This window comes from Hemiscyllium ocellatum, chromosome 9 (genome assembly GCF_020745735.1).
Source record: "Hemiscyllium ocellatum isolate sHemOce1 chromosome 9, sHemOce1.pat.X.cur, whole genome shotgun sequence".
NCBI classification, from domain to species: domain Eukaryota; kingdom Metazoa; phylum Chordata; class Chondrichthyes; order Orectolobiformes; family Hemiscylliidae; genus Hemiscyllium; species Hemiscyllium ocellatum.
In genome coordinates, this window is record NC_083409.1 from 46569066 (window position 1) to 46590737 (window position 21672).

A 21672-nucleotide genomic window follows, 5' to 3' on the forward strand; every position below is an offset into this window, starting at 1 on the left:
AGGTAATTGGTAGAAGGATTAGAGGGAGCATGTTTTTTTTTAATCCATAGAATGGTGTCTGGTTTGATGATGGAAACGGAAACCCTCAACACCTTTAAAAGATCTGCACCTGAAGTGCTATAACCTGCAAGGCTGTAGATCAGGTGCTGGAAGGTGGGATTGGAATGTAGTACTAGTTTTATTAGCAGATGCAATGGAATGAATGACATCTTTTTATGCCATGACATTTTAATAGTTTCTAAGGCATGTGACTGGAATGCTTTAATAAAAAAGTCAGGATCAATAAGCTGAATGGCCACTTCTTTAATTGCTTACAATTTTAAGATTTAACATGTATAACTAGAGAACAAGCTGTGCACGCACTGTGTTATATACAATACACTTCTGTTCAGATTGCAATAAGACCATTTCTGCAGTGCCATAACCTAAAATAAGCCTTTTATTATGCATGCGTGGAATCATGGTTCTTATATTTCAGAATAATTACTTGTGATTAAAGATTACAAAAACAGAATTTGTTCAAATAGTTCATGCTCCTCAATATTCCATGACAAGTAGACTTGAAAAAGCAGTGGAGGCTGGTGCTTAGAGTCTATTCAAGATTGAGACAGAGCTAAGAGTTATGACAGGCAGACAAGAAAGTGGAACTGAGATCAGCCATAATCTTATTGAATAGCAGAGCTGGCTGAAAGGGCTGAATGCTGAGTCTAACATTCCTAAATCATCTTCATACTTTCCAATGGTAGCACCACCTTTTAATTCTTGGCTAAATGCACAGCAGTATGCAATACGCCCATCACTATGTAGCCAACCATATCGCATGTAATTCTTTCAGGACCACTAGATATCACAAAGTTTTACAGCTACCAAAAACTGCTAAAGTCACAAGTATAATGTAGGAAACTTGACAGCTAAATTGCACATTGCAAACTTCTTCAAACAAGTTTGTAGCAAATGTGATAACAGTCAATCTATTTATTGATTGAATACTAACTATTGGTCAGGACACAAGGGCTAATTCCATTGCTTTTGTTCAAATTCGCGTTCATTTTCAAGACAGCACCTCTGACAACACTGGATTCCCCAGAAATGGAGCAAAGTAGATCTCGGGATGTGAACCCACAACCTCCTGATTCCAAGCTATGACTGACAGAAGCAAACATATGCCTCTAAAATACAGGTGTAACATTTAAAACCTGCCTCTTAAGCAATGTAATTGCTTGCAACAAGGTGAATAACACACTTTGTGTATTTTTACTCTTCCATTGCTGGTTCAAAACAAACTGAAAGACAGACGGGGGCAGCACAGTGGCTCAGCAGTTAGCATTGCTGCCTCTTAGTGCCAGAGACCCGTGTTCAGCTCCAGCCTCAGGCGACCGTCTGGGTGGAGTTTGCACATTCTCCCCATGTCTGTGTGGGTTTCCTCCGGGTGCTCCAGTTTCCTTGCACAATCCAAAGTGGGGGGCGGTGGTGGTGGAAGGTTTGGTCTTCGGAGGGTCAGTGTGGACTTGTTGGGTTGGAAGATCTGTTTCCCACTGTTGGGATTCTGTGATCTTCCATGATCTATCATTTGTCTGTGTAAAGACCTTGTGTACGTGTCTGTAAATTTATCTTTTCCATCTTTGAAAGGAATTCCACTTCACAACTTTCACAAACACAACTGAGATTAAGGACTGAGTGTGCAGGAATTACAGTCACAAACCCATGTTGAATAACTCCGTGGAACAGTGTATTAGTTCACTGGAATTGCTCAACTAAGATTTCCATCAACAGAAATTCAACCTTTCTAAACGTCTCATTGGGGGAGTTTAAAGTAGACATCACACATTCTATTTTAATTCACTAAAGGTGACCATGTCATGAAAGTACCACACACACACACCTCAGTATAGTTGTTAGTTTAATAGCTAGTCAGAAGATAGAATAGATTCAAAACAATTTATAACTTTTTCAGATGTTCAGCACTTTCCAAAAAATATTGAAGTGCATTCTCCTTTATAGCATTTAATGGATAAACAAAATAAAGTAGCAAGAATTAGCCTATGCAAATAGTTACAAGACTTACAAGAAGAATTCTACCCCTCCTACCCTCACTGACCTTTACCGTCACATCATATGCATACTAGAATTGCATTGGCATCCCAAAAAAAAATACAACACACTTTCTGGGTAGCATGAAGGTGAATTATGCCTCAAGGCTGACAAATATGTTGCATTTTAACTATACATGTGAGTATAACGTAATTTTCAGGAACTCCTGCACATTTCCATTATTCTAATACTGTGCTGAAATCACATTACAGAGTGCACCAGTTCTAAATTTGTTTTCTTTGTTTATAGAAGTGCATAGTTTTACCTGTTTGGAAAATTAAAGAACATTGATTTCACATAATAAAGCCCTAGTTTTGACAAAGTTTTACGGAGTTTGTCAAAAGCATTTACATTGTAACATTCATTACACAGATATTTTTCTTTTACAACTGAAAATTGTAAATTTAACAATTTTATTTAAGACCCATGTTAGACATAAATATATACTTTAGACAATATATTCAAAATGCTGTTTATAAAATATATCAACATAAATCTCTGAAAATACACCCATATAGTTATTGCTTTTATAAAACACATGCAATAGTAGTGACACCAGAATTATGAACTACAGTATGGCATTCTTGTTATACAACTGTTTTAGGCAGTAGATCTAAAGTGAAAATCCTTTGTCAATGGAATTCTGCTGGAGCCATAATTTACAGTATTTTAATTACATTACTTTAGGCACTTTACACTAGTCAACACATTTGTGAATTCCAAATCATCAAAATATTTAGGTAAATAAGATTAACCATACAAAACCTTGTCTTTCATATTTGCTGAAATCTATATAAGTGACTGGTTTAATTCAAACATTTCGCTTTCATTTGTTCAGGTTCTGCAGATCATCTAGTAGTCTTGTGGGTGTAAGAATATGAGTTGAACCTGCGGAATAAATCGGTGTGTCAGTTTGGCAATTTGCAACTGCATGCGAGACATTATCCATGTGCACATTGGCTTAAAACTTAATCTACTTCTCCCAAAACCAGATTAGTTTCTCACTCTTGCATAAATATTCACTATGTTGTGATGATGCTGCTCCTTGAATAAGGTTATGCTGTTCTTGTTTTTTTTCCACCAGAGGGGTCAGAAAAGACACAAGTTCCAATAAGTCTGGGTTTCAATGGGTTTTAGGGCAAGTTTGATTAATGCTAACAGATTCTGCCTCAGGCAAAAGGCTTTTGCATTTTTTAAAAAAAACACTGGTATAATGAAAGGGGAGTGATCAGTTTTCCCAGCTCAGCATGTCTATGGTTTGGTCTGGCTATTCACTGAAAGCTGTCAGGCAGGTGAAAAAGCTGCTGGACCCATAGAAGCAGGTCCAGGCTGATCCTCCTCTCTCGCTGACATCTCTCTTCGAAGACCCTAATTTTGATTTTACCTTTTTGTGCCAAGGAGTGTTTATGGGGTTTGTTGCAAGTATTCAGAACAGCATCCTTAAGTTGGGATGATCTGTTGGGTTTTTGGATAGGTTACGTTATTCTGTACTCTTCTGTTTGTGTTTCATTCAGTAATCTTGTAAATTCATTCCGTCTTATTTGAAACGGAGTGGTTTGACCAGCCGTATCCCACCTGGAATATCCACATTATACCTGCGTAAAACAACTAGAAAAGTTAGGGTCTGGGCCACTTTCTTGAAGTGTTTTATGGGGGGCTGGCCTGGTCCATAAAAATGTGCTTCCTTTAAACTTGAATTAGATCACACAGGGTCAAACAAAAGAGCTAAAATCTTACTCTCAACATCAAAGCCTAAATACACAAAAGCAAAACTATTAACAGAGATGTTAGAAGTACTTACCAACAATCACTTCACAATGCTTAACATTGCTCTGAGAAACTTCATATGCAGAACGCATTTCCGAGTAAGTGACACCTCCTATTATGAATATGATTAATTTCAGACTTCTACGGTCATCTTGAATATTGCTTTTGTTCCCCTGACGAGCACTAAACAGGAAAGGACATAATTAGTTAATATACAGTCATAGAGATGTACTGCACAGAAAGAGCGCCTTCGGTCCAACTTGTCCATGCCAAGCAGATATCCCAACCCAATCGAGTCCACCTGCCAGCACACAGCCCATATCCCTCCAAACCCTGTGGAATTCCTTTCATTTTCTCTGTAACCTAACAGTTGCATATAAATTTCCTAATTTCTTTAAACAGACATTTAATGGAGGAGAAATTGCATGGATATGGAGAAAGAATGGGGCAGTGAAAATGAACTAGATTTCTCTTTGCAAGAGCTATTGTCAGCTGTATGGGTCAAAAGAGGCTCTTTCTCTGCACCTGGTTCTGAAGTAAGTTTTAAAATGAAAACTTCTTTTAGGTACTCCTCATTCAATAGTGTCTACCTCCTGAGGGCAATCAAATCAAGAATACACGTTATCCTTGTAAGATGACAGTCTTTGTGGATATTTCCCTTAGAAAAGTATTAGAAAAACTGGAAATTAAACATTAGGAAATCAGAAATGCCAAAGTAAAAGATGCACTTTACTAAGAGGTTCCATAACCAATTCCCTAGACATGAGCTCAACACTACATTTGAAACATTTCCATCTCTGCTCACTACAATCAATGGACACATTCTGTCAAAGGTGATCACAACAGCAATGGTCCATTGGAAATACCAAGAATTCTGTTTTAATCCACAAATTATAAGTCTTGCATTACTGAATTGTACAACTTTACCTTTTACCCCAAAAAATATCAAAACAAATCCATTCAAGGTTCTTTGACAAAATACTAATTCTCCTTTCATTAAGAAAAACACGAACAAAATAGTCAATCCACTGCTATTGTAAAACAACCTCTGAAATTCCTACAGGTACATCTGAAACAGTAACATATGATTTAATTAAAAGTTGGAACACAAACTGTTTTATATGTATTCAATTGGTCAGTAAAAAGTTAAAGTCTATATTCATAATTAACAATTTTGTCCTTTTCAAACTTCTATTATTAACTTTACTGAAGTTGCAGAAAAGGTTTCACAACTGCTTAATTGTTAAAGAAAATTCATACCTTACAGCTCCAGAGCCATTCCAAGCAGAACTACAGCCTGAGCAATGAGGCCATTCCAGGGAATTAAGCTTGTTTGCAATGGAATCCTGTACAAAACAAAATCCTCACATTTATAAACCTTCGTATTCAATGCTCTGAGGTTTCAAACAGACAGAATGTGTAATAGGAGACAGTAGGATGTATAGATAAAGCAACAGCAATGATAATAGCATTGTTTAGGACTACTGTTTGAAACACAACTTTATCATAAAATCTAGCTGACAACAAGGAACAAAGACCCAGAATAATACCTGCATGTCAGTTAATTAACCAGGGCAGCTCTTCATTTCATTTTAATTTGTTCCTTTGCCATTCTCCATATCCTTTAAAACTTTTCGTTCTTAAAAAATACTATCACACTCAAACACTACAGCGCATTCAGCATCTATGGTCCATTGGTAGCGCATTGTATATTTTCACAGCGTTTGTCTGATATTTTTTGTATTAAATTGTTCAGCAGTTGAGGACTCTGGGTCTTTAATAGATGGAGTTTAGAAGGATGGGGGGGGGGGGATCTCACTGAAATTCACAGAATACGGAGAGGCCTCGATAGATTGGACGTGGAGAAGATGGCTCCACTAGAAGAAACTGGGACCTGAGGGCAGAGCCTCAGAGCGAAGGAACAACCCTACTGACCTAAGATGAGGAGGAATTTCTTCAGCCTGAAGTTGGCAAATGTGTGGAAGTCATGGCCTCAACTGCCTTCTGTCGCAAAGTTATCGAGTGTAATTAAGACAGAGATAGATAGGTTCTTGATTTAGTAAGGAGATTGAAGGTTACAGGGAGGAAGAATGGCATTGAGAAATATACAAGCCATGACAAATGGCAGAGCAGACTTGGTGGGCCAAATGGCCTAATTCTTTTCCTATTCCTTATGGTCTTACTTTAATCAGGATTGGCCTTTTAACCAGCTTTGTTTTCTGTATAAAATTGCATTCCCTCTTGTTCGAGATCCCCCTTCTTATCTGGTTAGGCAATCTTCTCATTATTTCAAACTATAAAGATTCGTGACAGACTAAAAGCTGATGGACAATTTCTCCAATTCTATCCCCATAAAATCAACTCTCTAAGCCAGTGTGTTAATTCTGATGATAGGGAAGATCAAACTTCTTTTGATCTTACTTACATTAGTCCAGAATCTGCAGTCTAAACATTCTGCAGGTGATTACAAAACCTCATCTTTGGCATTCATTCCACTTTCTGGAAATCCAGATACCTCACAACAAAATGGACACAGTTCGGGGAAAAACCTTGTCCCAGTCAACCTTCTGTACTTGATCAAATAGCAGAATACAATTAACATCCACTCGGACAGGCAAGAGGGGACTATGATTTAATGAAAGGACAGCATCATTTTCATAATGCAAGACTCCTCCAGTTCTGCACAGGGGCACTGGTGTCGAAGCTCCAACCCCACCCAATCCAAATCATTAAGAAAGAAAATAGGAAAGGAAATAAAAATTTCACTTAAACTATACAAATAAATACTATGCTACAAGTGATATGGCAAATGCTCAAAATTATTCAGTCCTGCCCATACATTATCGCTCAACAATGTTACATTGACGAATGACATAGGACATGAGCAGGGACAGGAATGGTTATTGCAGGTTCCGCGATTTAGGTGTTTCAGTAAAAACAGAGAAAATGGTAAAAGAAGGGGTGGTGTGGCACTGTTGGTCAAGGGCAGTGTTATGGTGGCAGAAAGGACTCGTCTACTGAGGTAGTATGGGCTGAGATTAGACACAAGAAAAGGAGAGGAGGTTACCCTGTTGGGAATTTTCTATAGCCCTCTAAATAGTTCCAGAGATGTAGAGGATAGGATAGTCAAGATAATCCTTGATAGGAGCGAGAGTGACTGGGTAGTTGTTATGGGGACTTTTAACTTTCCAAATATTAACTGGGAATACTATAGTTCAAGTACTTCAGATGGGTCAGTTTTTGTCCAATGTATGCAGGAGGGTTTCCTGACATAGTATGTAGACAGACCAAAGGGTGAGGCCCCATTAGATTTGGTATTGGGTAATGAACCTGGCCAGGTGTTAGATTTGGAAGTAGGTGACCACAATTTGGTTATGTTTACTTTTGCGATGGAAAGGGATAGGTATATACTGCAGGGCAAAGAGTTATAGCTGGGGGAAAAGCAATTTCAATGCGGTGAGGCAAGATTTAGGATGGGGAAGGAAACTGCAAGAGATGGGCACATTATAAATGTAGATCTTATTCAAGGACCAGCTACTGTGGGTCCTTGATAAGTATGTACCAGTCAGGCAGGGAGAAGGTTGTCAAGCGTGGGAGCCGTGGTTTACTAAGGAAGCTGAATCTCTTGTCAAGAGGAAGAAGGGGGCTAATACTAGGAGGAGATGTGATGGCTCAGTTAGGGTGCTTGAGAGTTACAAGTTAGCCAGTGAAGACTTAAAGAGAGAGCGAAGAAGAGCCGGGGAGGACATGAGAAATCATTGGCAAACAGGGTAAAGGAAAACCCTAAGGGTTTCTATAGGACATCAAGAATAAAAGGAGGACTCGAGTGAGATTAAGGCATGGAGTCAGAGGAGATAGGGAAGTGCTAAATGAATACTTTGTCAGTATTCACACTAGAAAAAGACAATGCAGTCAAGGAAAATGCTGAGATATTGGCTACTAAATTAGATGGGATTGAGGTTCATAAGGAAGAGGTGTTAGCGATGCTGGAAAGGGTAAAAATAGATAAGTCCCCGGGGCTGCATGGGATTTATCCTAGGATTCTCTGGAAAGCCAGGAAAGAGATTGCCAAGCCTTTGGCTTTGATCTCTTTGTCATCATTGTCTACAGGAATAGTGCCAGAAAACTGGAGGATAGCAGATGTTGTTTCCTTGTTCAAGAAGGTGAGTAGAGACAACCCTAGAAATTATAGACCTGTGAGCCTTACTTTGGTTGTGGGTAAAGTGTTGGAAAGGGTTATAAAAGATAGGATTTATAATCATGTAGAAAGGAATAAGTTGATTAGGGATAGTCAACACAGTTTTGTGAAGGTTAGGTTGTGCCTCACAAACCTTATTGAGTTCTTTGAGAAGGTTACCAAACAGGTGGATGGGTGGAAAGCAGTTGATGTGGTGTACATGGATTTTAGTAAGGTGTTTGGTAAGGTTCCCCACCATGGACTAATGCACAAAATACAGAGGCATGTGATTGAGGGTGATTTAGAGGTTGATCAGAAATTGGCTTGCTGAAAGAAGATATCGGGTGGTAGTTGATGGGAAATGTTCATCCTGGAGTTCAGTTACTAGTAGGCTTCCGCAAGAATGTGTTTTGGGTCCACTGTTATTTGTCATTTTTATAAATGACCCGGATGAGGGCATAGAAGGATGGGTTAGTAAATTTGTGGAGGAGTTGTCGGTAGAGTTGTGGATAGTGACGAAGGATGTTGTAGGTTACAGAGAAACATCGATAAGCTGCAGAGTTGGATTGAGAAGTGGCAAATGGAGTTTAATGTGGAAAAATGTGAGGTCATTCACTGGGCTAATGGTAAGATTCTTGGTAGTGTAAATGAGCAGAGAGATCTCTGTGCCCAGGTACATAGATCTTTGAAAGTTAACACCCAGGTTGATAGGGTTGTTAAGAAGGCAGATGGTGTGTTAGCTTTTATTGGTAGAGGAATTGAGTTCTGGAACCATGAGGTTATGCTGCAGCTGTACAAAACTCTGGTGTGACATCATTTGCAGTATTGCGTACAGTTCTGATCACCACATTATAGAAAGGATGTGGAAGCTTTGGAAAGGGTTCAGAGGAGATTTACGAGGATGTTGCCTGGTATGGAGGAAAGGTCATACGAGGAAGGGCTGACGGACTGGAGGCTGTTTTCATTAGACAGAAGAAGGTTGAGAGGTAACGATTATCAGAGGGTTAGGTAGGTCGAACAGTGAGAACTTTTTCCCTCGGATGGCGACGACTAGCATGGCGGGACATAGCTTTGAATTGAGGGGTGACAGATATAGGACAGATGTCAGAGGTAGTTTCTTTTACTCAGAGTAGTTGGGGCATGGAATGCACTGCCTACAACAGTAGTACACTCACCAACTTTAAGGGCATTTAAATGGTCATTGAATAGGCATATTGGATGAGGATGGAATAGCATAGGTTAGATGGGCTTCAGACTAGTTTCACAGGTCAGCGCGACATCGAGGGCCAAAGGGCCTGTACTGCGCTGTAATGTTCTATGTAGAGTTCTGAATGGGCTAACTCATGAAAATGTACAAATGGTAAATGAAGCACTTTATACAGGTTGATTCAAATAACTCCTTTTCAGCACGTACGCCACCTCAATTCTTAATGACAATAATATCAGAGATGCATCAAAATAGTTTAAGACATTTCATTCAACGTAAATGCCAATAACATCATGCATTAAGAGTATCTATTTTATTTCCTGGAAACATTATCCCAAATTGCAAGTAAACAGATTAAATTGATGTAAATTTCAGATTGAATCAACAGTTAGTATTGTTCCAGGATTAAGTGCTATGAATTTCAAGGTGCTAAATTGCTTAGTCACATTTTTAACATTCACTCATCATTTTAGAACAGCTTAGCAAATGCGTTTATCAATTGTCAAAGTAACTGTTCATTAAACTAATTATCTGTAGTGTCTTGATTTTTGAGAAAAGAAATATTTCAAAGATATGCGGCCCTGTTACTCAAAGAATTGCAGATAAACAGAGAAAATAGGAGATGTAGGCCATTCAGCCCTTCAAGCCTGCTCCACCATTCAATACAATCATGTCTCAACAGGTTTCTCCTTCTCCCAGTTCTAAAAGGCCTCCCCCCATATCCTTAAACTGTCACCTGTGGTTCTGGACGTCCCCATCACAGTAAGCACCTTTTCTGCATCTCTCCTGTCTAACCTTGTTAGAATTTTATAGGTTTCTCCGAGACACCCCCCCCCCACCTCATTCTTTAAACTCCAGTGAATACAGTCCTTCCTGATCCAGTCTCTTTCACAGAAGAGCAACTTGTGGCCAGTTATAAAACCGGACATCTATTGATCTTCTTGGCCAATAATGGTGCGACACAAATAAAGAACAAGATACTAGAGAATAAACTCTCAAACAAAAAAAACATTCATTTGAAGGAAGATAGGCAAACCTTTTAATTAAAAAACTGTGAACATCGATCCTTCCGAGTAGATGCACTAACCTACTATCCTCTTTCTAGAAGATAAATGTGCCACTAGTAGACTGCAGCTTGAAAATGCTTCTTGTGTTAATCTGGTTGTGCATAAACTTGCAGGAATGTTGGGTGTTGTTCTGGCCAAACATTCTCCTACAGGAAAAGTAGTTCAAATGCAGGAAACAGGGTATTATCACCAATCTCTAGTATCCAGTTCTGGAACAATGCTTTTAGCATTTTGGATTCTAAGCAAGAGTTAGAACTTGAATATACTCTCTTGCAGTTACTCGCAATTTTGTTTTCCTTGGAAACAGCCGGAAGGTCACATAGTGGGCTACAAGTTGGTTGTGGGACAGTATAAAGTTATTCACTTTGGCAGCAAGTATAGAACTTTTTTTTTGAAAGGATTGAGACGTTGATGTTCAGAGGGACTTGCATATCCTTGTACAAAAACATAAGGTTGACATGCTGATACAACAGACAACTAGGAAGGCATTTTGCTCACTGCCCTTTACTGCAAATAGATTTTAGAACAAGAATGGAAAAAAGTGTTGCTACAATTGCATAGGTGTTGGTTTCTGTGTTTAAAAAAGATATACTTGTACTGGAGACCGTGTAGTAAAGGTTCACTAGATTGCTAACCAAGACGATTGAGTTGTTCTAGGAGTCCTATCTAAGTCTCAGGAAATTTCACGGAATGAGAGTATGAGAAATCTCGTTGAAGAATGCAAGACTCCAGGGACTTGACTGGATAAGCACACAGTTTCTTCTAAATAGCTGGAGAATCTAGAATAGAGTTTTAGGACAAGGGGATGACCATTTATGACAGATAGGAGAGAATTTTCTTCACTAAAAGACTTCTGCAACTTTGGAATTCACTACCCCTCATTTTTGAGAGAGTGTTCCATGAATATATTTAAGATAAAGACAGTTTTTTGGTCTCTCAGGGCTTCAGTAACATGTGGAGTAGACAGAATTGTGGAATTGAGAATAAACGTGGAATTGAGAATAAATGTGATATTGAATGTTGGAGGATCTCATTCCTTACGTTTGGTTCTTACTTTCCAATTAATGACCTTAAATCTGAACTTCATAATGCTACAGAAGTTGCTACTAAAGCTCAGATAATTTTTAGAAAGCTTATCATTTGGTCTCTCTCACCAAAATCACATTCATGATTATCTAGATTTCTCTAAAATCAGAAATCACACATCACCAGGTTATAGTCCAATAGGTTTAATTGGAAGCACTAGCTTTCAGAACACTGCTGTTGAAGGAGCAGCGCTCCAAAAGCTAGTGCTTCCAATTAAATCTGTTGGACTATAACCTGGTGTTGTAAGATTTTTAACTTTGTACACCCCAGTCCATCTCCAAATCATCTCTAAAATCAGTCTCTGATGTGTGGCTGAGATGTTTCTGTTTCACTAATCTGAGAGTTTCCAAATGGTATTCATCTTTCCAAGGAGTTCACTGATATTAGGAATAATCAGCCATTCAATTTTATACACTTGCTGAAAATTCATTAACTTTCAGATCAGCAGCCCTAACTACACACGAGCTCCTAGTCCATGGATTGATTTATTGGGCTAACAGTCATCCTATTGCTTTGAAGTTGGTCAGACTTTCGAAATATATAAATTGCAAAAAAGCTCAATTCAAAGTTAAACTTTGACAAAACTGAACTCTCTAATTCTTGAGATGTTCCCAAGTCTCCTAATGAAGCTAAGTTTCAAGCCATGTTTGGTACTCCTCAATAATTATTTAAAGACTACTGCTAGGATTTTAATGTTAGAGTTGATGTATCTCTGCACCTTCCCTGTAGCCGTAACGCTATATTCTGCATTCTGTTATATTACCCTGATGTAGAACATAGAACTTTACAGTACAGGAACAGGCCCTTTGGTGTTGTGCAGAACATGATGCCAAATTAAACTCATCCCTTCCACATGACCTTAGTCCATATGCCTCCATTCCTTGCACATTCATGTACTTATCTCAAGGTCCCTTAAACACCCCTACCTATCTGCCTCTACCACCACATTCCAGACTCCTACTATACTCTTTAAAAAAAAAACTTGCCTCTCATCTCCTTTGAACTTTTCCCCTCTCACTTTAAATGCATGCCCCCTAGTTTTAGGCATTTTAACTCTGGGAAAAAAATTCTGACCATCAACCCTATCTGTGCAACTCTCAATTTTATGGATTTAAAACAAGTCTCTCCTCAGCCTCCGCCGCTCCAGACAAAATAATATGTTTTTTCCAGCCTCTCCTTATAGCTCATACCATTTAATCAAGGCAGCATCCTTTTCTGCACCCCCTCCAAAGCCTCCACATTTTTCCTGTCACGTGGCAACCAGAACTGAATGTAATACTATAAGTGTGGCATAACCAAAGTCTTATAAAGCTGCAACATGACATCCTGACTCTTGTACTTAATTCCCCAACCAGTAAAGACAAACATGCTATATGCCTTCTTTCTCACCTTATCTACTTGCATGGCCACTTTCAGGGAGCTGTGGACTTGAACCCTAAGATTCCACAGTACACCAGTTCAGGGTCCTGCCATTAACTGTATACTTTTCCTTTACATTTGATGTGCCAAAGCGCAGCACCTCAAACTTACCTGGATTAAACTCCATTGGCCATTTCTCTGCCCATAACTGCAACTGATCTATATCCCGTTGTATCCTTTGACAACCTTCTATACTATCCACAACTCCACCAATCTCCACATGGTCCGCAAACTTACTAACCCACCCATCTATATTTGCATCCAAATCTATTTCCACCCCATTTCTCCACCTCCTCCCCCCTATCCTTAAATCAAGCAAGAGGCTGGAAATTCCTCCCATCCTCAACTCATCCCACTTAAGGACCTCACCCTGCCACTACTTGAATGAGGAACTTGGAATCCAGCCCATCTTCTAGCTAACAGATTTGTCCACAGTGTTCTGGCAGGAAGGAGGTCCCTTGTACTCAGACAAAGTACCCAAGCAAGGGACCCAGCATCAGGAAAGGAGGTCCTTTGTGGGAAGGCACCCCCTCACCTATCTGTAAACCCTTATCTGCAAGCCCCACTCATTGCTGCATCCTCTATTCCCTCCAGAGACAGTGTTAACCCGAGTACAATACCAGCAGTGGCCATCCCCACTCCCAGTGACACTATCAGTATTGGACAGCAGCTGCCTCATTCATTTAACTGAGAACATGTTGCTGTCTAGGCAATCACCAGATTTCCTCTTACATCTTGCCTTTACTTTATTAATTAATTTAATTTAGGCAAACAAAATAAATCAGATACAATGTTGCTCTCTCTGTTGAAGGAAATCAGAAATGCAGTCTGTTGTTGACACAAATTTTAAAATATTGTGGGTGGGGGAGGGGGAAACGGGAAGAAAGAAAAAGAAAGTGAAAAAACATTAATTTATATTGCGCCTTTAATGATAAAAGATGTCTCAGGATAATGTAAAACTAAGTATGACAATAAGCCATGTACAGAAATGCAAGATCAGATGAAGCAAAGCTTGGTCAAACAACAGGTTTTAAAGGAATGTCTCAAAGGAAGAAAGTGCAGTAGAAAGTAGAGGGGAAGAGAGGTGTAGTTACTATGCGGCAGAGCTCAGTGCTTTAGGCTACTGAAAACATGGCATCCAATGACAGAGGCATTAAGTTTGGGGATGAGAAAGAGGCCAGAATTAGAGAAACACAGAGGGCACACAGTGGCTCAGTGGTTAGTACTGCTGTCTCACAGCACCAGAGACCTGGGTTCAATTCCAGTCTCAGGTGACTGGAGTTTGCATGGGCTTCCTCTGGGTGCTCCGTTTTCCTCCCACAATCCAAAAACGTGCAGATTAGGTGGATTGGCCATGCTAAATTGCCCCATATTGTCCAGGGATGTGCAGGCTAGGTGGATTAGTCATGGGAAACGCAGGGTTACATGGATAAGGTAGGGGGTGGGTTTGAGTGGGATGCTTTTTGGAGTGTCGATGTGAACTCAATGGGTTAAATAGCCTGCTTCCACACTGTAGGGATTCTATGATTCTATGAATGTGGGACTGGAGAAGACTACAGAGACAGATAAGGGTGAGGCCATGGAGAGATTTGAAAACAAGTCTGAGATTTTTAAAATTAAGACATTGTTTGACACAGTAGCCAAGACACAGAAGGTCAGAACATACAGTGACAGGTACAGTCATAGGGAATGGCAATGGAAAAGAGAATGAGTTAATACCTGCAAAACTACTAAAAATATAGATTTAAGTTATAATTATAGAGTTTCAAATTAGAGCAACACACTATTGAAGTAAATGTAATTGGGAGCTGCTACACTATATCCCAGAAACTATTTGTAATAGCAACGTTTGCAACTAAATTATGTTGTTATCAATATGAACAGACATTTTTAAATATCCTAATGACTTTAATGCTATAAAACATAACAATGTATTCAAATAAAGAGAAGTATTGTGTATTTATACTTCAGATAATGTTACCTCCATGATATCTTTAATGAACGGTGTCCATCTGGAAAGCTGGTAGCTCTCCTCGTCACTGCGATCCTTCCGAGAAAGTTTATGGTTCTGACCATCAGCCTGGCAAAAGGCATGCATTAAAAGGGAAACATTTTAAGCAAATGTTAACAATATCATTGTCAGACATGATTATGTTCACATTTTTCAGTTAAATAAGTTATTGGCCCTTCTGTGCAAAAGGGAAAGAAAAAAACCAGGAGGAGCTGACAGTAAAATGCATCTGTCGGTTTAAATTTGCCAATCAACACATTTCCTCCAAAGTTGAGAAAATAGCTCCCATGGTTTTTAAAAATTCACTTCTGCTTCACTTCCAGTGTGAAGTCCAACCAAAACCAAATATAAAAATACGAAGTCATTTAATAACTGGTCTGATGGTTTAACTTACAGAGAAAATGGGTACATCAAGAAACTTCCAATTTTCAATAATATTATGGTACTCTGTAACCTTTCCATGCTGGATAAGCTTTCTAAGGTTCTCCTCTGTAGTGCCTTTATTGGAAAGCGAAAGCAAATAAGCAGTGATCATCTTATAACAGAATCCCATCAAATTTGTTTTACAAACACATGATCCATGTCACATTTAAACACTTGTTTCTAACTTCCAACAATACAATATGCATATGAATATGCCTGATAAGCCATTGACAGAGTCTTAGTATGTGCCTGGCTATGAAGCTGGATAGAAACATACTATTTCATGGTAGACAGTTCTAGGGTGGGGTCAGGAAAGGGCAAGAATAGATGTTCCAGATTCACCCACTATTTCTCAGGCTTATTTTGCAGAAACCAAGTTATTTCAGGCTTACATCTAGTGCACCATAAATATCACTTTGTGTGGGAACAGAGGATAACAAGGCCAGAGTGCAATGAGGTACAAGTGCTAACTTGGAAACTGGGTGGAGCCTCCAGACACTGGCGGGTGTTCAAGGCTTCAATTAAGAGGGCAGATAGATAACTGGGAGTTTTTAAAGTTATATCCAACAAAACACAGGTCTTTGAACCAGTACAGGGGGAGATAGAAGTATTGAATTAGATTTATAGTTTAACTTGCTAAACTACTTTGGTATAAGTGCTTTGGTACAGTCGATTGAAAGTTTGAAAATGGAAACATAATAAGTTAAAGTACAACACAATAAAGCTGACAGGGCAAGTGATGTATTGCAACTGTAGCTGGGAGGCACCTGTGTGATCCATGTCAACCACATCTGCATTAAATATCTTCAGGAACTCCAGCTCAAATTTGAAGAACTGGAGTCTAGTCTTTAGATGATCAGGGAGGGGGTAAGAGTTACTTGGACTCCTATTCCTAAAGACAGTCAAAGCCCTTCGACTAGGTACTTCGAATCAAAAATTGGCAAAAGTAGCCGAGATGAAGTGTTCTTAAGGTGTATTCGAGGTACTTTGTTTCTAAACAATACATTTAGGAACCAACCAGGAAGCAGCTTAAATATGGACCTGGTAATGTGCACATAGACAGGATTAAAGAATGATCTTATAGCAGTACATCCTCTAGGTTAACAGTGTTCAGAACATGACAAATTTCACACTCAGTTCAAGATGGAGAAACTTTCTTCTATTTTCGTGCTCCACTTTAGCAAAGCCTGTCTTCATACTCTTGTCAATGCCTTTATTTAATTTTTAAGACATTAGCTTTAAACACCAATTTTTCTCACTCACACCAAATGTGAAATTCTATCACATTATGCCCATTCTCATCTTTAATACAGCTGGGCTCAATGGTTAGCACTGCTACCTCACAGCACCAAGGCTGTGGGTTCAATGCTACTCCTGGGCAACCAGCTGAGAGGAGTTTGCATATTCTCCCTATGTCTGCGTGGGTTTCTGCCAGGTGCTTCAGTTTCCTCCCACAATCCAAAGATGTTCAGGTTAGGAAGGCGGGCCATGCTATCCAGGGAACCATGCTAAGTGGATTAGCTGTGGTAAATACAGGAATAGGTTAGGGAGGTGGGTCTGGATGGGATGCTCCTCAGAGGGTTGCTGTGGACTCAGTGGGCCAAACAGCCTATTTCCACAGCGTAGGGATTCTGAGTGCCATAGGAGGTCATTAATTAGTCTTACATCGGTTACTGTGAAAATGCCAAAATCTATTATTTATATGGTAATAGCAGGACATTTAGAAATCATAATACAATCAATCAATCATGCAGTCATCATAGCTATCAAAAATCATATAAGACAAAGTTATCATTTTTTGATCAGCACATGTTGTTGGGATCGATAAAGAGGGTTGGCTAACAAGCAGCTATGAACAGAAGCTAGATAGGCTCAGGTTGTTTTCTTAGGAGTAGAGAAGGCTGAGAGGAGAACCTGATAGACGTGTTTCAGATTATATGGGCATACACAGGGTGAATAGAAAACAACAGTTCCCCTTAGTCAAAGGCCCAAATACAAGGGGGCATAATTTTAAAGTGAAATAGAGGAGGTTTGGGGGATTTGAGAAAAAGCTTTTTCACCCAGAGGTTGGTGGAGACCTGGATTGCACTACCTTGGAGGGTAGTTGAGGTAGGAAACCTCACAACATTTAAAAAGTACTTCGATGATCACTTGAATTAATTTTCATAACATTCAAGGTTATAGGCCTAGTGCAGGGAAGTCCGATTGCATAGATTGTGTTTGTATCGCCAAAACTACTACAATGGGTCAAGTTGCCTCTTCTGTATTGTATAATTCTATGATTCAGAGAACAGAGATTCAAGGATAATGAGTCATTTTCAAATTGGCAAAGTGTAATTAGTGGAGTGCTATAGAGATCAGATTTGGGGCCTTACTTATAATGACTCAGATGAAGGTATAGACTGTATTGTAAACAAATTTGCTGATGACACAAAAATTAGGTAAAAAAGCAATTTATGAGGATGCAAAGAGTTTGTAAAGAAATAAAAACGGGTTAAATAAATGGGTAGAAAACGAGCAGAGTATAATGTGGGAAGATACAATGTCCCTTTGGCAGAAATAACAGAAATTTAGCATATTATTTAATTGGAGAGAGACTGCAGAACGCTGCAGTATTGAAGGATCTGGGCGGGCATTTTTTTACATGAATCACAATAAGTCAGAATCCAAGTACATCAAGTGACTAGGAAACCAAATCGGTGCTGGCCTTCATTGCTAAAGATAGAGTACAAGAGTAAACAAGTCTTGCTACAGTTGTACAGGGCATTGTTGAGGCCACACCTGGACTGCTGGGTACAGTTTTGGTCTCTTATTAAAAGGAGGGGCATGTTGCAATGAAAGCAGTTGAGAGAAGGTTCACCAAGCCAATTCCTGATGGATTTTTTTTTAAATCTTGAGGAAATGATGAACAGGTTAGGCCTATACTCATTGCAGTTTACAAATTTGAGAGGTAATGCTGTGCAAACGTACAAGATTCTTACGGGCATTTGACAGAGTAGAGGCTAAATGAGGTTTCCTTTTTTTGTGAGAAATTCTGAAACTAGGGGTCATTGCTTAAAAATAAGGGGTCTCCCAATTATGATGATGATGATGGAGATGGGAAGGAATTCCATCTCTCAAATTTGTTAGTCTTAAGAATTAGCTTTCACAAAAACCAATGGAATAAATTCAAGGCAAGTTAGGTTGATGTTTGATTGACAAGAGTGTTTGGGGTTATGAAGGATAGGTGGGAAAGTGCAGTTAAATCCACAATCAGATCTGTCCTGGCCATAATTAATGAAGAAGCCAATTTGATCTGCCAAGTGGCCTATGCCTGCCCCTGTTTGTTGTGGCTGCCAGGCCATTATTATCTACACAGCTAAAGCAGGAATTGTCTGGAAGATTGTCTTGCAAGATCAGGAAAACACTCACAAAAGTGTTGCCTTTTATTCCACTAATACTATAGATTTAATTAATACCTATATTCAAAATGATTAGAGCACCAGTTGCCACAACAAAAATCAAGTCAATTAAACGACTAAAACATTATTGCAGATTAGATTGGATTCCCTACAGTATGGAAACAGACCCTTCGGCCCAACAAGTCCACACCGACCCTCCAAAGAGTAACCCACCCAGACCCATTCCCCTTACCTATATTTACCCCTGACTAATGCACCTAACACTATGGGCCTTAGCATGACCAATGCACCTGACCTGCACATCTTTGGACTGTGGGAGGAAACCAGTGCACCCTAGGAAAAACACGCAAACATGGGGAGAATGTGCAAACGTCCCACCAACAGTTGCCTGTGGCTGGAATCAAACCCAGGTCCCTGGCACTGTGAGGCAGCAGTGCTAACCACTGAGCCACCGTGCTGCCCAAATAAAATGTAATAAATGCAAATTATGGCAATTGCTGAAGATCTGAAACAAAAACAGAAAGTGCCGGAGAAACAAAGCATGTCTGGGAGTGACTGTGGAGAGAGAAACAGAGTCATGGTTTTGAGCTCACTACAACTTTTCTTTAGACCCTGCTCTGAGAATCAGATTATCATCTTGGTTTCGTGTGAAAGGATGGTAAATTGCAACCCATCACTACTATGAAAAACAAAGCTAATGGGTTGGTGCCATTCCTCTGAATCTATTTATAAAATGTATTTTAATTTGTAAAACTGCTGACTTTTCACATCACTGAATTCATAAATAAACAAAACAAACCCTAGATTCCGAACCAATGTCACATTTACTGTACCATTCACGTGGAAGATATAGAGCAAGATGATCCTTAATTTGTCATAACTTTTGATGGACTTATCCAGCAAAATGGGCAGAATGATTCTCATCGGATCCTTAATTTTTTGCCGTTGTGCATCAGCTCCCATGGCAAGGTCCTTCAGGAAAGAACACTTCTTTATTAATAATGGATGTCAACAAATCTTTGAACAAGTTTCTTATTTAGATAAATTTTACCAAAACCATGTTCAATCTTTTAATTACAAAATAACATTCACGAAACTATCATTTGTTTCGCAAAATTGTAATTTCCAGTGTTCAGAAGCTAAAGAATAACAGTTACCTGCTCAGCCTTGCAGAGTTTTTCTACTGTTCCATGGAAGTGACCCATGCAATCTTCAGCCAAGTTCAGGTGAACTGTTTGCTACAGTGAGAGAAAGCAAGATAAGCAAAAATGTTTTCTTTAACTTCAATCAGATTTAAACAAAAAGCCCAAGTAAGTCCAAACTTAATGATCAAATTCTCTGAATTGAGCCAAAATCCTGCCCTTTGAGAAAAATACTGTCCTTCACCTATTATCGACAGAATTATAGCTCATTGTATCAATGAGGTACATATTTTATTGGTCCATTGCGCCATTTAATTAACAGGACAATAAAAAGTTGAGGTGAGAATGTGATTGCACTTGATATCAAGGCACAGTTGACAGAGTTATGGCTCACTGGTTGGAGTCATGCCTAGAAAGAGGTCGAAGGACATCTCTGTAGGAATTCCTCATGGACGTGTCCTCGGCCTATTTCACCAATGACCTTCCCTTGATCATTAGGTCAGAAGTGGGGATGTTAACTGATGATTGCACCATGACTGAGCACCATTCCTGCACTAAAGCAGTCCATGTCCAAATGCAGCAGGATCTTGGCAATATTCAAATATGGGCTGACAAGTGAAAAGTAACATTCCCACCAGGCAAGGACCAAGCAATGACCACCTTAAACAAGGGAGAATCTAACCATCACCCACAGACAATAAGTGGTGTTACCATTGCAGAATTTTACATTTTTTGAAAAAATTCATTCATGGGATGAGAGCATTGCTGGCTAGGTCAGCATTTATTGCTCATCCCTAATTGCCTACAGGGCAGTTAAGAGTTAACCATATTGCTTCGGGTTTGGAGTCACATGTAGGTCAGACCAGGTAAGGATGGCAGTTTCCTTCCCTGAAGGACATTAATGAACCAGATATGTTTTTCTGACAATTGATGATGAATTCATGGTCATCAATTGACTCTTAATTCCAGATTTTTATTGAATTCACAATCCACCATCTGCTGTGGTGGGATTCGAATCTGGGTGCCAGAGGATCACGTGAGTCTCTGGAATAACAATCCAGTGGTTATACCATTAGGCCATTGCTTCCACTGAATCCACCATGATCACCATCCTGTGGGCTACCACTCACTAGAAACTAAACTGGATTAGCTAGCTAAATGTATAGAAGGCCAAAGGTTAGGAATACTGCAGCAAGTAACTCATCTTCTCACTCCACCCCTGTTAGAACCTGTAATCTAGAAAACCACCTATTTGATCACTATCATCACCTCTCCCAATCCCTACTTGGTGCCCAAATGTGTCCATATTTCTGTTTATTTGGGGATGAGATTTTCTGGTTCACCCCCAATCCTAATTACCCATGAGGAGGCTGTAATATTTTCATTAAAACAAAATGCTCAAAACCTTTTCCCATAAAATGTATCTAATTTATCACTATGAAAAATGATTTATTTTCAGACTTCTATTCTCAGGTAAGATTACTCTACATATGCTGTATTAGCTCTAAATAAGAGCAGATGTGAATACATTCATTCTGAAGAGTTATTATATTGCATTACACAAAATATGGAATTCAATGCAGTTTATTTTGTACCTTGGTCTTTTGCTTTCGGTAGTGGGGCAACTTTTTCATCATTTGTGATAAAGAGCTGAGAGTGACCTGCAAGACAAAAAGATTGCCAGAAAAAAAATCAAAGGCAAGCATAATATAATGAGGCTCCACTTATAGACACTGACATTCAGTTTTGTTAATGTACATTTTGCTGCTGCAATTTCTTTGGAGATTTATGACAACAGTAAAATTAAGCCGTTGGTATAAAGGAATTGTTATTTCACAAGAGAATTATGGATAAGGGAGGTGTTTCAGCCATCTTAGTTAA

General features: G+C 39.2%; 1 protein-coding gene across 3 annotated transcripts in view; it reads right to left on the minus strand.

Moving 5' to 3' along the window:
• Positions 1 to 300: 300 nt before the first annotated feature.
• stxbp3 (syntaxin binding protein 3) overlaps positions 301 to 21672 on the minus strand; it is a 62354-nt gene continuing 40982 nt past the window's right edge. For all 3 annotated transcript variants that reach the window (XM_060830220.1, XM_060830222.1, XM_060830221.1), the window contains 8 exons: positions 21387 to 21452; positions 19807 to 19887; positions 19483 to 19621; positions 15220 to 15323; positions 14796 to 14894; positions 5119 to 5204; positions 3893 to 4041; positions 301 to 2979 (listed from right to left, as the gene is read on the minus strand). In XM_060830220.1, the coding sequence (XP_060686203.1) occupies positions 2918 to 2979; positions 3893 to 4041; positions 5119 to 5204; positions 14796 to 14894; positions 15220 to 15323; positions 19483 to 19621; positions 19807 to 19887; positions 21387 to 21452 (786 nt within the window). In that variant the 3' untranslated portion in view covers positions 301 to 2917. The remainder of the gene's footprint in view (positions 2980 to 3892; positions 4042 to 5118; positions 5205 to 14795; positions 14895 to 15219; positions 15324 to 19482; positions 19622 to 19806; positions 19888 to 21386; positions 21453 to 21672) is intronic.